We start from the raw sequence: 13,317 nt of genomic DNA on the forward strand, positions 1-13,317 counted from the left end.
TCAGTGGCAGATTCAAGGAAGGAGGACATCTGACGCCTGCACCAGATTAGATTCGGCGAGCCTCCACGTAGGCAGGCAGGAGCTACGGACGCGGACTCGGGGTTGGGGGTTGGGGGTTGGGGGTTGGGGGTTGGGGGCGGGGTGTGCCACAGCGGCGACGGGCGACGGGCACCGGGAGCAGCCCTGCCGTTCCCGACGGGAGACGCAGAAACCGTGCACAATTCTGGGTGAGGCGCTGGCCAAGAAGAGAAGCGCACAGCTTGCGCCGCTGCCCCGACAGCCGCATTCCTGCGCGAATTGGCGTGGACTCGAACCGTGGCAGAAAGTAGGTTATTTGTCGGGCCGTTGCTTCTGCTTCGGTGGCGTGCTTTCCGCGTTACGGGGAAAGGAAAGGTCGGCCCTGCGGCGGCAGCGGAAGTGCGGGCTGCGGGGCCTCGTGGCCCGGAGGCGCAGGCGACAATAGGATGAGGCTTGAGGCCTGACGCCTGCGGCCTGCAGGGAGCGCGCATGCGCAGGAGCGGATTGTCGGCTGCTCCGGCCGGGAGGGAGGGGGGAGCTGGGGGGCGGGGGGAGAGCGGGGGGGAGGGCGGGGGGCTCACATCCACTTCCGGCCCAGCCCGCGGCCGCTCCAGAGCCGCGCGGTGGCGGCTCCGACACGTGTTGTTGGCTTTGGATGCCCAGATCGCAGGTATGTCGTGCGGTGCTTTCCCGGCGCGCGTTTCTTGCCGTCCATTTGGAAGTTAGGCTGGTGGCTGCACTGTGGAGTGGCGGCGTCTGCAAGACTCTACCTCTACCTCCACGTGAAAGACGGGACCTTCACCCGGCTCTTCAAGGCGCTTGCACTTGCGCTTGCCCTTCTCTTTAGGGCCCCTGTTGTGCCACGATGCAGCAGGCTTTAGAACGAGCTCTGGACCGTGCGGAGTATGTCATTGCCAGTGCCCAGCAGAGGCCTCCTAAAAGGAAAGGCTCAGCGAGTGGGGGCGCATCTCTGGATGAAAAACTTTATGACCTGTATGTGGAAGAATGCGGGAAGGAGCCTGAGGCTACGGAGGAATTAAGAAGCAACGTGAACTTGTTGGAGAAGCTCCTGAGGAGAGAGTCATTGCCGTGCTTAGTGGTCAACCTATACCCAGGAAAGGAGGGATATTCGCTGATGCTCGAGGGCGAAAATGGATCCTATTCGGAGGCCATTCGACTGCCTTACGAAGAAGGGGAGTTGCTCGAATACTTGGATGCTGAACAATTACCTCCTGCTCTGGTGGATCTCCTGGAAAAATCTCAGGTTAACTTTTTTCACTCTGGGTGTGTCATAGCCCAGGTACGGGACTACCGGCAGTGCAGTCGGGAACCTCCCGGCTACACGAGCAGGCATGTTCTCCTGCGGCCAACGATGCAGACGTTAGCCTGCGACGTGCAGTCCATGACCAGCGATGACCAGACCTGGACCCAGGAAGACAGGCTTTTGCTGGAGAGCCAGCTGATCTTAGCCACGGCCGAACCGCTGTGTCTTGATCCTTCTGTATCAGTAGCCTGCACTGCAAACAGGCTGCTCTATAACAAGCAAAAGATGAACACTGGCCCCATGAAAAGGAGCTTCAAGAGGTATTCTGCACCCTCCCTGAACCGGCAGCAGGAGCTGTCTCATCGTCCACCTCCTCCTGAGCTGAGAGCATGGGCCTCTTGCAAGAAAAGCAGAGAAAGGCAAGCAGGTCCGCAGCACGACCTCAAAATTTCTAAAGCGGGGAACTGCGTCGATATGTGGAAACAGAGACCCTGTGACTTGGCCGTACCTTCCGGAGTGGACGTGCAGAAATACGCCAGGGGGAAGAAGTCCGCCAGATACGATGGCTCGCCACCGACGGCCTGGCCAGCCCACAAGGTAGAAGGTGATTCCGTATTGGGCTATGAAGCTGGCGGTGAGTCTCAGACAGCGCAGCTGACTTCCGTGCAGCCGCCGAATGACCCACCTTTGTCTGGAAGAAGAAGGCCCTGCAAAGAAGCCAGACGTGAGGGACAGGGGTCTCCTCCGCACTCCTCCACAGACGACCATCCAGACAGTGTCCGGCCTGGCTCAAAGATGGATGCTGGGACGGAAGCCATTCGGTCAGCTGTCTTGGTCCACCGCAAGGCCAAGTGTCCCGCCACCGCGTCACACGGCTCCAGTGGCCCAGCCAGCCTCAGCCAGCCGCCTCCCGGGAAGGAAACAGCACAGCCTGAGACGGTGTCGGTTTGGTCTTCAGTCCTGGGAAAGGGAGTCAGCCATCCACCTCTACGCTTCAGACTTTCCTGGAGCTCAGGAGGGACTCGGTCAGGCAACAGTTTCACCCCAGTGGAGGCAAGCGGCTTCTTTAAATCTCCGGCTCCTGCTCCTGCTCCCGCTCCTGCTCCTCAGCCCCCGAGTCTTTCCCAGAATTCGTCTGTGGACGTGAATCGAGTGAGCATGTTTCCCGCAGCCGCCCTGTCCAGCAGCAGCTCGCCACAAGGAACCCTGGCCCCCCCAGTCACGGCCAACTCCCAGCAGTCCTCTGCGGGAGCGACTCGTGGTAGCACGCTTCCTGCGGCCACACTGTCCACCGCCGGCTCATCACAGACAACCCTGGCCCCCCCGGTCACGGCCAACTCCCAGCAATCCCCTGTGAGAGTGATTCGGGTTAGCCCGCTTCCTGCGGCCACACCGTCCACCGCCAGCTCATCACAGACAACCCTGGCCCCCCCGGTCACGGCCAGCTCCCAGAAGCCCTCTGTGAAACAGGTGACTCAAGGTAGCATGCTTCCCACGGCCACCCTCTCCACTACCGGCTCATCACAGACAACCCTGGCCGCCCCGGTCACGGCCAACTCCCAGCAGTCCTCTGCGGGAGCGACTCGAGGTAGCCTGCTTCCTGCAGCCACACTGTCCACCGCCGGCTCATCACAGACAACCCTGGCCCCCCCGGTCACGGCCAACTCCCAGCAATCCCCTGTGAGAGTGATTCGAGTTAGCCTGCTTCCTGCAGCCACACTGTCCACCGCCGGCTCATCACAGACAACCCTGGCCCCCCCGGTCACGGCCAACTCCCAGCAGTCCTCTGCGGGAGCCACTCGAGTTAGCCCGCTTCCTGCAGCCACACCGTCCACCGCCGGCTCATCACAGACAACCCTGGCCCCCCCAGTCAGGGCCGGCTCCCAGAAGCCCTCTGCGAAACAGGTGACTCAAGTTAGCATGCTTCCCGCGGCCACCCTACCCACTACCGGCTCATCACAAAGAAGCCTGGCCACCCAGGTCACGGCCCGGTCCCCTGGCCCCAACATCATCCAGCTGGCGGGCCCGGTCTGTGGAGCCCAGGCTTTGGCGAGGGGTTCCAGCCCCGGGCAGGGCTCTACCGCTGGGGCCACAGATCCTGCGGGAATCCAGCCCGGCAGCCTGCCCTCGGGAGCTCGGCCACCAAATGCAGTGCGCACTGCAGCACAGGCTGCGTCTCCAGTCCGCGTTCAGTTTTTTTTAAAAAATGCTTCAGGCCTCAAGCCGGTGACTCTGCTGGAGCTTCCGCAAGGTTCGCCCCCTTTGAACGCCCAGCAGCAGCCAGAGCAGCGGCTCTATCAGTTGATTCCACAAGCACAACTTCAGCAAGCCTCCGCTTCTGGTCCTTGGCAGCCAGTGCCACGGGGTCCCGGTGCCCGAGGCCCAGCCCCTCCAGAGACGGCCTCACCTGCTCAGCAGGCCGTTGTCCTGAACCTCCTGGGACAGGGACGGGGCCGGGGCCGGGGCCGGGGCCGGGGCCGGGGACAGGGACAGGGACAGGGGAGTTTGCTGCAGCCCCAGGCAGCTGTGTTGTCTCTGCTTGGCTGTGCTGCAGAGAACCAGGGAAGAGCCCGGCCGAGCGGCCCTCGGCACACGCTGCAGCTGTCCCCTGCCTCGCAGCCGTGGCCACAGCAGCAGGCGCAACAGCATAGAATCTTGCAGCACCCGGTGGCCGTGACAACCGTAGCCACCCAGACGGCTCAGCCTTCTTGGGGCCAGCGGGCCGCAAGCCAGTCCGAAGGTAAAAAGAACAGAGGCCCGCCTTCCCCTCCCAGATCCTGAGTCTCGCTCATTTCCTCTCTTTTTAAAAACACCAGAGCGTCGGCCCAAGTGAACTCCGAGGTTTTCCTTCGTTTGGGGTTTTTTGGTTTTTGCTCTTTTAACGTGTCAGCATCTTACCTTTAGATGTACGAACTCTGTACAGAAGCACAACCTCGTGAGTTTTGCACAGAAACAAGGCAGTGATTTAAGAAACTGGGATCGTTTTGCTTAAAGTGATCGAAGTGCCCAGTTCAGTAGTGCTCAGTATATTCACACTGCTGCGCAGCGCGTCTCTAGAATTGCTTTCATCCTGCAGAAGCGACGCTCTTGTCCCCGTCAAGCACCAGCTCCCCATTTCCCTGTCCCCCAGCCCAGGCATGCACGGTATCATTTTCTGTGTCCGCGAGTGTGACTGCTTTAGAGCCTTCGGATAAAGTGCATTCGTGGAACAGGAGGTGTCCTTCTGTGACTGGCTTACTTCACTTAGCGTAACGTCGTCACCGTCAAGGCTCACCCCTGACGCGTTGTAGCGTGGACGGGAAGGCCATAGGTTTTTATGGGGCGCCTGGGTGGCTCAGTCGGTTAAGGGTCTGGCTTCAGCTCAGGTCATGATCTCGCGATTTGTGAGTTCGAGCCCCGCGTTGGGCTCTGTGCTGAGAGCTCGGAGCCTGGAGCCTGCTTCAGATTCTGTGTCTCCCTCTGTCTCTGCCCCTCCCCTGCTCATGCTCCCCGCCCCCCGCCCCCCGTCTCTCTGTCTCTCTCAAAAAATGAGCGAACGTTAAAAAAAAAAATTTAATGGTGTCACTGCACACAATCGGTACTGAACTGACCTATTAATGTTTATCTATTTTTGAGAGAGAGAGAATGCACGAGTTGGGGGAGAGTCCGAGAGAGAGGGAGACACAGAATCCGAAGCAGGCTCCAGGCCCTGAGCGGTCAGCACAAAGCCCGACGGCGGGGCTTGAACTCCCAAACTGTGAGGTCATGACCTGAGCCGAAGTCGGGTGCTTAACCAACTGCGCCACCCGGGCGCCCCTGAAGTGACCTGTTAAATAGGAGAAACACCTTTCAGAAGAACATCGTTTGGTGTGTGTCAGAAAGGTTCGCGTGCAGCGTATTAAATGCAATCCTTACGAATTAGTTTTGAAAGAAACTGTGAAAACTGCCAAAAGATGATGCTTGTCAGGCTCACATGGAGGATGTGGGAGCCCTCCCAACGTGCAGAGTGGCTCAGGGGCGCCCGTGTTGGGGGCGGTCCACAGGCTGAGCTCAGCCCTTCTCCTCCAGGTACAATCACTGGGCCTGAAAAGGCACTTGTGGGAGGTCTTTGCTTTCTCCCTATCAAATCATTTGCTTGTTTTAGAACTCCAGGTTATTTGCAGAAATTGAACAGCTAAACATTTGAAAATGAGTTTTGCTTGTTTGCTTTTCAAGCGTTTGCTACCTTGGTCACTTCTGAGGTGGAATCCACCCCCCCGGCCCCCCACCCATTCCTGCCTGTCCCCTCCCGGTGATCAGCACTTGTTCGGCAGCCCCTGCTCCCTCGTGTCTGTTCCTTCTGTCTTGTGTCAGTGGGGCTCAGCAGATCCCCGAAGTTCGTTCTCTTTCGCCTTTCTTTTTATCGAGGTGTAATTCACAGAAGCGACAAGGAACCATTTTAAAGTTACGGCCGCGTGGCATTGAGTGCCTTTACGTTGCTGTGCGACCACCTCTTCTATTTCCAAAACGTCTTCATCACCCCAGAGAAATCTCTGTAGCCACTAAGCACGGGGGTCCCGTCCTCCCCTCCCCCCAGCCCCGGAAACACCAATCTGCTTTCTGGTCTGTGGACTTTCCTGTTCTAGATGCTTGCCAATGATGGAGTCAAATGGTACGTGACCTTTTTTTGTCTGGCCTCGTTCACTTGGCATAGTGTTCCAGGTTCCTCTTCGGTGTGACACGGATCGGGCTTCGTCCGTTCTTTCATGGCTGAATAATATTCCCTTGTCAGCATAGACCGCATTTAGCTCCTCCGTTATCCACTGATGGACACGGAGGTTGCTTCCAGCCTTTGGGCATTGTGAACGGCGTTGCTAGGATCGTTGGCGTTTGGGAGCTTCGTCTATTTTGTTCCCTTGCCGTTTCCAAAGGGCAACCTGTCCACATAAAATTTGTTTTCTACGTGCACACGCATGTGTCCCTGCCTCTTGCCCTAAGAAAGAAGGGAAATGTGGCCTGGCAGTTCCAAAAGAGATGAGTGAAAAGGCGGGTAACCGGTGAGTGACTCCCACGTGATCGACCCGGCTGTGCTAATGTGCTACGGATCCTGGCGACGGAGGATTTTGGCCAACTTCAAGCAAACAAGTCAGATGTGCCACGTGAGGGACAGGGAGCCCATGAGAGCTTTGTGTAACCCATCGTGGACATCTTTGGGTGTGGTGGCTGCGCTTTGAAGAAGTGAACTTGCTCAGGAGAGTGTGTGCTAGGCCTTGGGAACCAGCTAGACGCCCGTGCTCAGAATCTCACCTGATTCGATGTACTTGTTTCCTTTTGCCCTCTATCTGGCCCTTTTTTTGTACTGGTGACCCTTGAACCGGGTGGGGGTTAGGGGCGCCGATTCCCCACGAAGTCAAAAATCTGTGTGTAGCTTTTGCGTAACCAAAAACTTAATCCCTAATAGCCTACTGTTGACCAAACACCTTACCGCTCACTTAAACAGTCGAGTAATATATTTTGTACGTTATATGCGTTATAGACTGTATTCTTACAATAAAGTAAGTAGAAAAAATCAAATGTTAAGGCAGTTATTAGGAAGAGAAAATATTGTGTGGCATGTATCAAGTAAAATCTGCATATAAGTGGGCCCATGAAGTTCAAACTCGTGTTGTTCAAGGTTGAACATTTTGCAGGGAGACACCAACTGAACTTGTGCTTGAGCAATGTGATGCTCGCCTCCTGGACCAGCAAATAAATTCAGCTTTGTGTCAAATCACCATTTGGTGGCCTTTATTTCCTTGTAAAGATCCTTCCTTAGGCTGCAACTTCAGCCAAGTTCCCTTTTGAGGATATTAACTGGCTGTATGTTGTGAAGGACCTTTACATTGATTTGAGTATCTTGAGAGCTTGGAGGCTCTTCCCTACCCCAGGTCAAATTCATCATCTTAGTCTGAAATTAGGTCACGCAGGTTCTGTCTTTATGAGGTTAGGGCCCACCACGGTCCATGGTTGTGTGAAAGTAGGTGGCCTCAGAATGCACAGGGAGCAGGGAAGATGGCACAGGGGATGGTCATCCAGGAAAATCCAGGTGAGGCTAGTATAGCAGGACGTGTCTGGCAGTTGGGGCCTCTGTCACAGGAAGAAGTTTGGCAACAGAATTATATTTTTTGAGGCTATCTGCAAGTGCAGGGAGGCGTCTGGTTAGGTCACCGCTGTCCAGTAGAAGTATAATTTGGGCCTCATATATAATTTTAAATTTTCTAGTAGTCACATTTTAATATGTAAATGGAAACAGGAGAAATTGCCCTTAATAATTAATTTTACTTGATATATTGAAAAGGTTATCATTTCTACATGTAATTAATATTTTAATATACTTAATGAGATATTTTACATTGTTTCATTTTTACTAAATCTTCAAAATCCAGACAGTTAAAGCCTTTCTCAAGTCAGATGCTAGATTTTCACCAAAAATACTTGATCTGTACTTAGATTCTACGGTTGAAAATGTAGATTCACCTTCCAAATATACTTAGAAGTTTTCCAATAATTGGGTCAAGGACCAGTTTTTAAATTTAAATTAGTAAAAAAAAAATACTTCCTCAGCCTCACTAGCCACGTTTCACGTGGTCAGTTGCCACATCTGCCTATGGTGCCAATTGGGTAGGGCAGTTCTAGAGGGACAAACAGCAGAGCAGATCATAGAGACTAAGCCTCAGGCATGAACTGGCCCCAGTGCTGGAGAAGAGGCAGGAACCAACCATCGGAGCACATGGTTGGAGGGGGGTGACCATTGCTGACTGTGTGTTATGCCAGAGCTCCCAGAAACGCTCAGGGCTTCTGGTCACCTGGACCTGTAGCCGCGGGGAGAGAACAAGCGACCCCAGCCCTGGGGCAGGGTGGGGTAGCAGAGACCCAGAAAACGGAAAACGGGTCAGCTCTTTCCCAGGGTCTGCCCCGCCAGATTCAAAATGCTAATGAAGGGGGCTGAAACCATCCCAGCAGTTTATATTCACCCATCCCACCTCTGCCCCTAGAGGTCTTGGAACCTTTGGGAATTGGAGACAGGAGACCCACCCCCTGCTGTTTCACTCTTCTTCCCTGTCCATTTTCTTGATCTCTTGCTCCTCAGCATGGATGAAGTCACAGCAACCATGACTTGGTAATTGTGGGAGCTGGGGTGATGGGTACATGGAGGATCACCATGTTATTCTCACTACTTTGGCATATATTTGTTTTTTTAAAACTTTTTTTTTTAACATTTATTTATTTTTGAGAGACAGAGCGCAAGCAGGGGTGGGGCAGAAAGAGGGAGATACAGAATCGGAGGCAGGCTCCAGGCTCGGAGCTGTGAGCACAGAGCCCTGAGATCATGAGATCATGACCTGAGCCGAAGTCGAAAGCTTAACCGTCTGAGCCACTCGGGCGCCCCTACTTTGGCATATGTTTGTGATTGGCTATATATATCCATTTGAACAGTCAAGTTCCTGATGTCCCCACAGCCCCATTACACACCTTGCCCCATCCCAACCCTCGTCTTGTGCCAAAGTCCTGCCAGGCCTGGCCCTTGGCTTGCCCTTCCTTCTTTCCCGCTTCACTCTCATAAGCCGCAGGCAGCAAAGGGTGTGCGAGTTAATTGTTAAATTCAGTTCAACAAGTTCCTCATTAGGGACAAATTACCCGAGTTTGAAATCTGCTAATTTTCCAATCAGAGTGAGTGTTTGCACTTGTGATTTGGAAATAATTACCATATGGTAAAAGCAAAACCTATGTGGGGATGAAAGTAAAGGTGAGGGAGGACGGTGGCTTATTCGGGCTTCTTCCCGGGTAACTCGAGTTAGCATATGCAGATTAGCTGCGGTGCCTCTGCGCTTCGGGTGGGAAGGCTCACCTGTGGCACTGTTTTGCAAAAGCTGTTTACTTCATGTGCTAATGCTCCTGAAAGGTGACCTTGGCCTTGAAGGGAGAGCGGTGTGGCCTTTCGAGGGCTGAATTGGTTCTGGAAAGAGAAGAGCCTTTTGAATTTAGCTCTTTCATCTGAAAATACATCTATACTTTTGCTTTCATTTGTCATCAGTCTAAAGCTTCTGCTTGAGTTACAAATGGAAACATTTCCTTGGGGGTGGAAGTGGTGGGTCTAAATATCCTTGGGGTGATTTTGCCATGGATTGTATCGAGGGAAAGCACATCTGAAAGCATTTGAAGAACTGTGGGGGTAAGAATTGCTGGAGAATACCACCATGCTCTGAAGTGTAGAAATCTGGCCCATCAACTTTCAGTACTTTGGCCCGGTCCCAATTACTAATCTACTTCTCTATTAGTAGTTCAGGGCATTTGGAACCCTGTGGTAAAGAATAGACAAGGTTTCAGGTAAGGTACAAGCCAGTGCGGAAACACTCCTCCTGAGGCTTTGCTTTTCGAATTTGGAGCCCGGAAGAGCTTGTCTCCCCTGAGAAGGCAGCGACCCTGCCCCTTTCTGGTAACGGGAATTGTACAAGTTCTCAGGTTTCCCTTTTCACTTCAGCTGACAGGAAACTCAAAACCAAATGTGAAGCTGGAACCACCACGTTTACATTTATGGTTAGCTCTTCAGCATTCCCTTGCTCTTTAAAATTTTTTTTTCTTTCTATTTTAGTAGTTCTTTTTACCTTTTTTCATAGACTGCTTCAAATCTTTTGTCAAAGTTAACTGAGAAACTAATGCCTCCCGACCATGGCGAACAAATATATAAATACATAGTAGCTTCTCTTTGTTTACATACCCTGCCTCTAATCTTTGAATAACGTTGCCCATTAGCTATTATTATCCTCTGAGGACTGAAGAAACTGAGGGTCAGATAGGCCTGGCCTGAAGCAGTACAAGTAGTAAGTGGCACAGTTGCTATTTTCCGTGTCCTTCTAAATCCATGCCTGTGCCTGGGTACATGTAACTGATGTGTTGACAGCCCTCAACTCAGTGGTGGACTGTATACATGTAACTCTTTTGTTTTTTCCAATCACTGCTTTCAACTGTGTGGCACCAAGCCTCTTTTCCCATTCTTTAATGACACCTTGGGCATATCTCATAACTTTGAGGGTTATCTTGGTTGGTAAACCTGGCCAATCCCAATCCCAATCCCAATATTATATCTTCTGGTTTTAGGGTCAGAGAGAGAAGGGAGACAGAGAACTCCTGTGGATATGGTCCTTTTCCAGGTCTGATGCCATGATCTTGTGAGGGGGGTGGGGGGGTCTCTGCCTTGGAGGCCGTGCTGTTTTTCATCCGGGTTCCTCCTTCCCCGGGGCATCCCTCAGCAAAGGGCAGCTTTGCCTGCTGATTCCCACGCCCTTCTGCCGGTTCTGTCTCCCATCTCCCGGACAGCCCTCTACGTAAGCACTGTGCTCCTCCACATGGAGCTTTGGGAACTGCTAAGGTCCGTTTCCCAGCTCTGAAGGCTGGGAGTGATGGTCCCATTTTCTTTCCAGGCACATTACGCCTCAGTACTTTTGGAGCTTCTGACGTTTAGATGTTTCTTGACCACCAGGGGGCACCAGACTCCAGGTTCACGCACAACACATCACTGAGCGTGTTTGTTAAGCCCGGGCAAAAATTCCCTCGCCCAGAGCGTTCAGGGCCGCAGAGTGGGCCTGCGGGTCTGTGCAGCTCAGCGAGGGTCCAGGCAGGAAACCGGGTGCCAACCTGCCTGTCCTGCAGACCTTCCCACTGCCCTCGAGCAGCTCTCTCAGGGGTGTCCCTTACCTGTCTCTCGGTTTGGGAGAGCAGGAGGGCACCGGTACATCTCCTCTCCCCTGGAGAAAGCAGCCTCTCACCAGGAACACTCAGCTCCCCTTCCTGCCCTCCCCGGCCCTGTCGTGTCGACATAGGTTGGTGGGTGGCGAGCTGGGGGGGGGGGGGGTGGAGGTCGCAGGGAGCCGTAATGGGGGCCAGCTGTTCCATTTCTCGGTCCTTTTGTCTGAGAGCACGCGTCTGCTGGGTTGGAAGGCTGGAGCCCCTCCTCAGCAGGTAGGCGCACCTGATGCTTCCTGATCGCAGCGTTGGGCTTTAGCAGCTCTGGCACCACCGGACAAGTCCTGTTGCACGCACGCCCACACACGCACGCACACGTACGCGCCTGCACGCACCCACAGCTTCCCAGCCGCCTTTTGTCGTCTCGATCCAGGGTCTCTGGCTTTGCCGTCCCAGTTTCCAATGGGAATGGGCAGAGGTCTCTAGCAGGTGGGACAGTTTTCCGAAGGAATGTTCGGGGTGAGTTTTCTAAAGTGTTTGAGACTTGAGTGAGAAGTCCGTGGCGAAGGCGGCGAGGGGGGGAGGGCAGGGGCAGCTCGGGAAGCTTTCACCCTCCACCCCTATTACCGCTACGGGGGGCATTCTTTGATATGAAAAAGATGTTCTGGAAGAGTTGTGAAGTGGTACGCAAAAATAGCTTCACAGCAAATCCCTTCATGCCCCGCCCCCACCCAGCAGGCTTACTCTTGGGTTCTAAGCAGCTCTTTCCAGAAGTGTTGGAGCTTCTGTGCCAGAGGTGGAGGGGGAAGCGGGTGATTATAAGAAGTGGTATTTGGGGCTATGCATCTTCTTTACACTCTGAGAAACCAGAGTTATTTTGAAATTACTATTTTTGGCGTTGTTTGGAGAGTGTGGCATTTGAAGGTGCGATTATGGGGGCCTATGGTTATCGGTAATGATGAGGTCTAAGGTAAAACCACTGGAGTGGCCTCCTGGTGCAGGTGGTGAACACAATCACTGGAAAAGAGGTCAAGGGAACCAGGGGCCAGACTATTGGCAGGCTCATCTATCTACGTGGCTGGAAATCACCAAGAACTCTTACAGTGTAGTGATGAGCTAGACCCTAGAATCTTCAAGGTGTGCAGGGATGTTGTTGACTTCCCGCAGTGGGGAAGAAGAATGGTTTGGTTTTAGGGGTCAGTTAGACCCAAGATATCCCTTAATACTGGTTGTGGGAGACTTCTTCAGTGTCGTCTTTTAAATACTGAGAGCATACTTACATGCAAGGCCTTTTGCTTCATACTTGGCGGAGTCAGGCACCTGTTCCATCTGCTGTGGGATTAAAGGTTACTCAGGGAAAAGAGTTTGTAACTACATGCGGTGATCGATGTTAACTAGACTCACCGCGGTAATCATTTTGCAGTGTATACACATGTCAGATCATTATGTTGTGCACCTAAGAGGAACGTTATGGGTTCTATTTTACCACACATAGCAACCGACTCTGATATCCACGTATCTTAAGAGATAGGTTTCTCTACAAATAACACTCTAAAGGACAGCTTTATAGTAACAGAAAACAAAACAGGATCATGGCCTTTACTCACACCACCATCCTGGCCAGGACGGTGGGACAGAGACTTGAGTAAATGTTCCAGTTCTAAGTTTATGACATGGCACTGGCTCTGTGCCACACAATAGCGTCTGCCTCTCTGTACCTGTAGGAAGGCAACATTTTTTTCTGAGATTTTTCACCAGCAGTTGGGGTGGCAGTTTTAAGATTAAGCATTACAAGTCCAAGAAGCTTAAATCTTAAAATAGAAAAAAGAAAAAGGTCATAGAGAAGTTTAACAAATTAAATATGAAATGGATAACATGAAATTGGCGATGTTCGACCATTTTTGCCCAATTAAAATGGCAGTTTCATATGACTCAGTTGAGTATCTACAGTTTCAGTCTTGAATGCCCGGTGAGAAATAGGAAGTTAATTTGGTAGGTACTGGGGAGCCACCCCTGGAGGGAAATGCTATGATTGGAGCTGGTTTAACACAGTTGGTCCGGCAGGAATGTGAAGGAGGGACTGGAGGGGGAAAGACTGGATTAAACCTGACTATCATACCCATTGAATTGAAATACACCTCTACCTTTGCATCCATAGTACCAAACGATTGAGAAGCTAAATTTGCACTAACCTTCTAAGTTAAAGATGGAGAGTTTAAATGTCTCCCCAGAGATAGGCTTCCGTGGGTGGGCGGGCTGTGAGAATGGTTTTTTATGCTCCATTAGGTCCAAATCTTGGCAAGCTGTTCTACCAACTTGATTAAAACAACAATAACAACAACAGCAACAGTCTC

The 13,317-nt window shown here is 52.6% G+C and overlaps 1 protein-coding gene across 1 annotated transcript; it reads left to right on the plus strand.

The window, feature by feature from the left end:
* The first annotated feature begins 688 nt into the window (after nucleotides 1-688).
* Nucleotides 689-4,574, plus strand: LOC122476771 (transcription factor SPT20 homolog). The gene has a single exon (XM_043569585.1). It carries the CDS (start codon nucleotides 884-886, stop codon nucleotides 4,061-4,063), a length of 3,180 nt encoding a protein of 1,059 aa, XP_043425520.1. The 5' UTR covers nucleotides 689-883; the 3' UTR covers nucleotides 4,064-4,574.
* The last annotated feature ends 8,743 nt before the right edge of the window (nucleotides 4,575-13,317 follow it).

The sequence above is a fragment of the Prionailurus bengalensis genome, chromosome X (assembly GCF_016509475.1).
Source record: "Prionailurus bengalensis isolate Pbe53 chromosome X, Fcat_Pben_1.1_paternal_pri, whole genome shotgun sequence".
Taxonomy (NCBI): domain Eukaryota; kingdom Metazoa; phylum Chordata; class Mammalia; order Carnivora; family Felidae; genus Prionailurus; species Prionailurus bengalensis.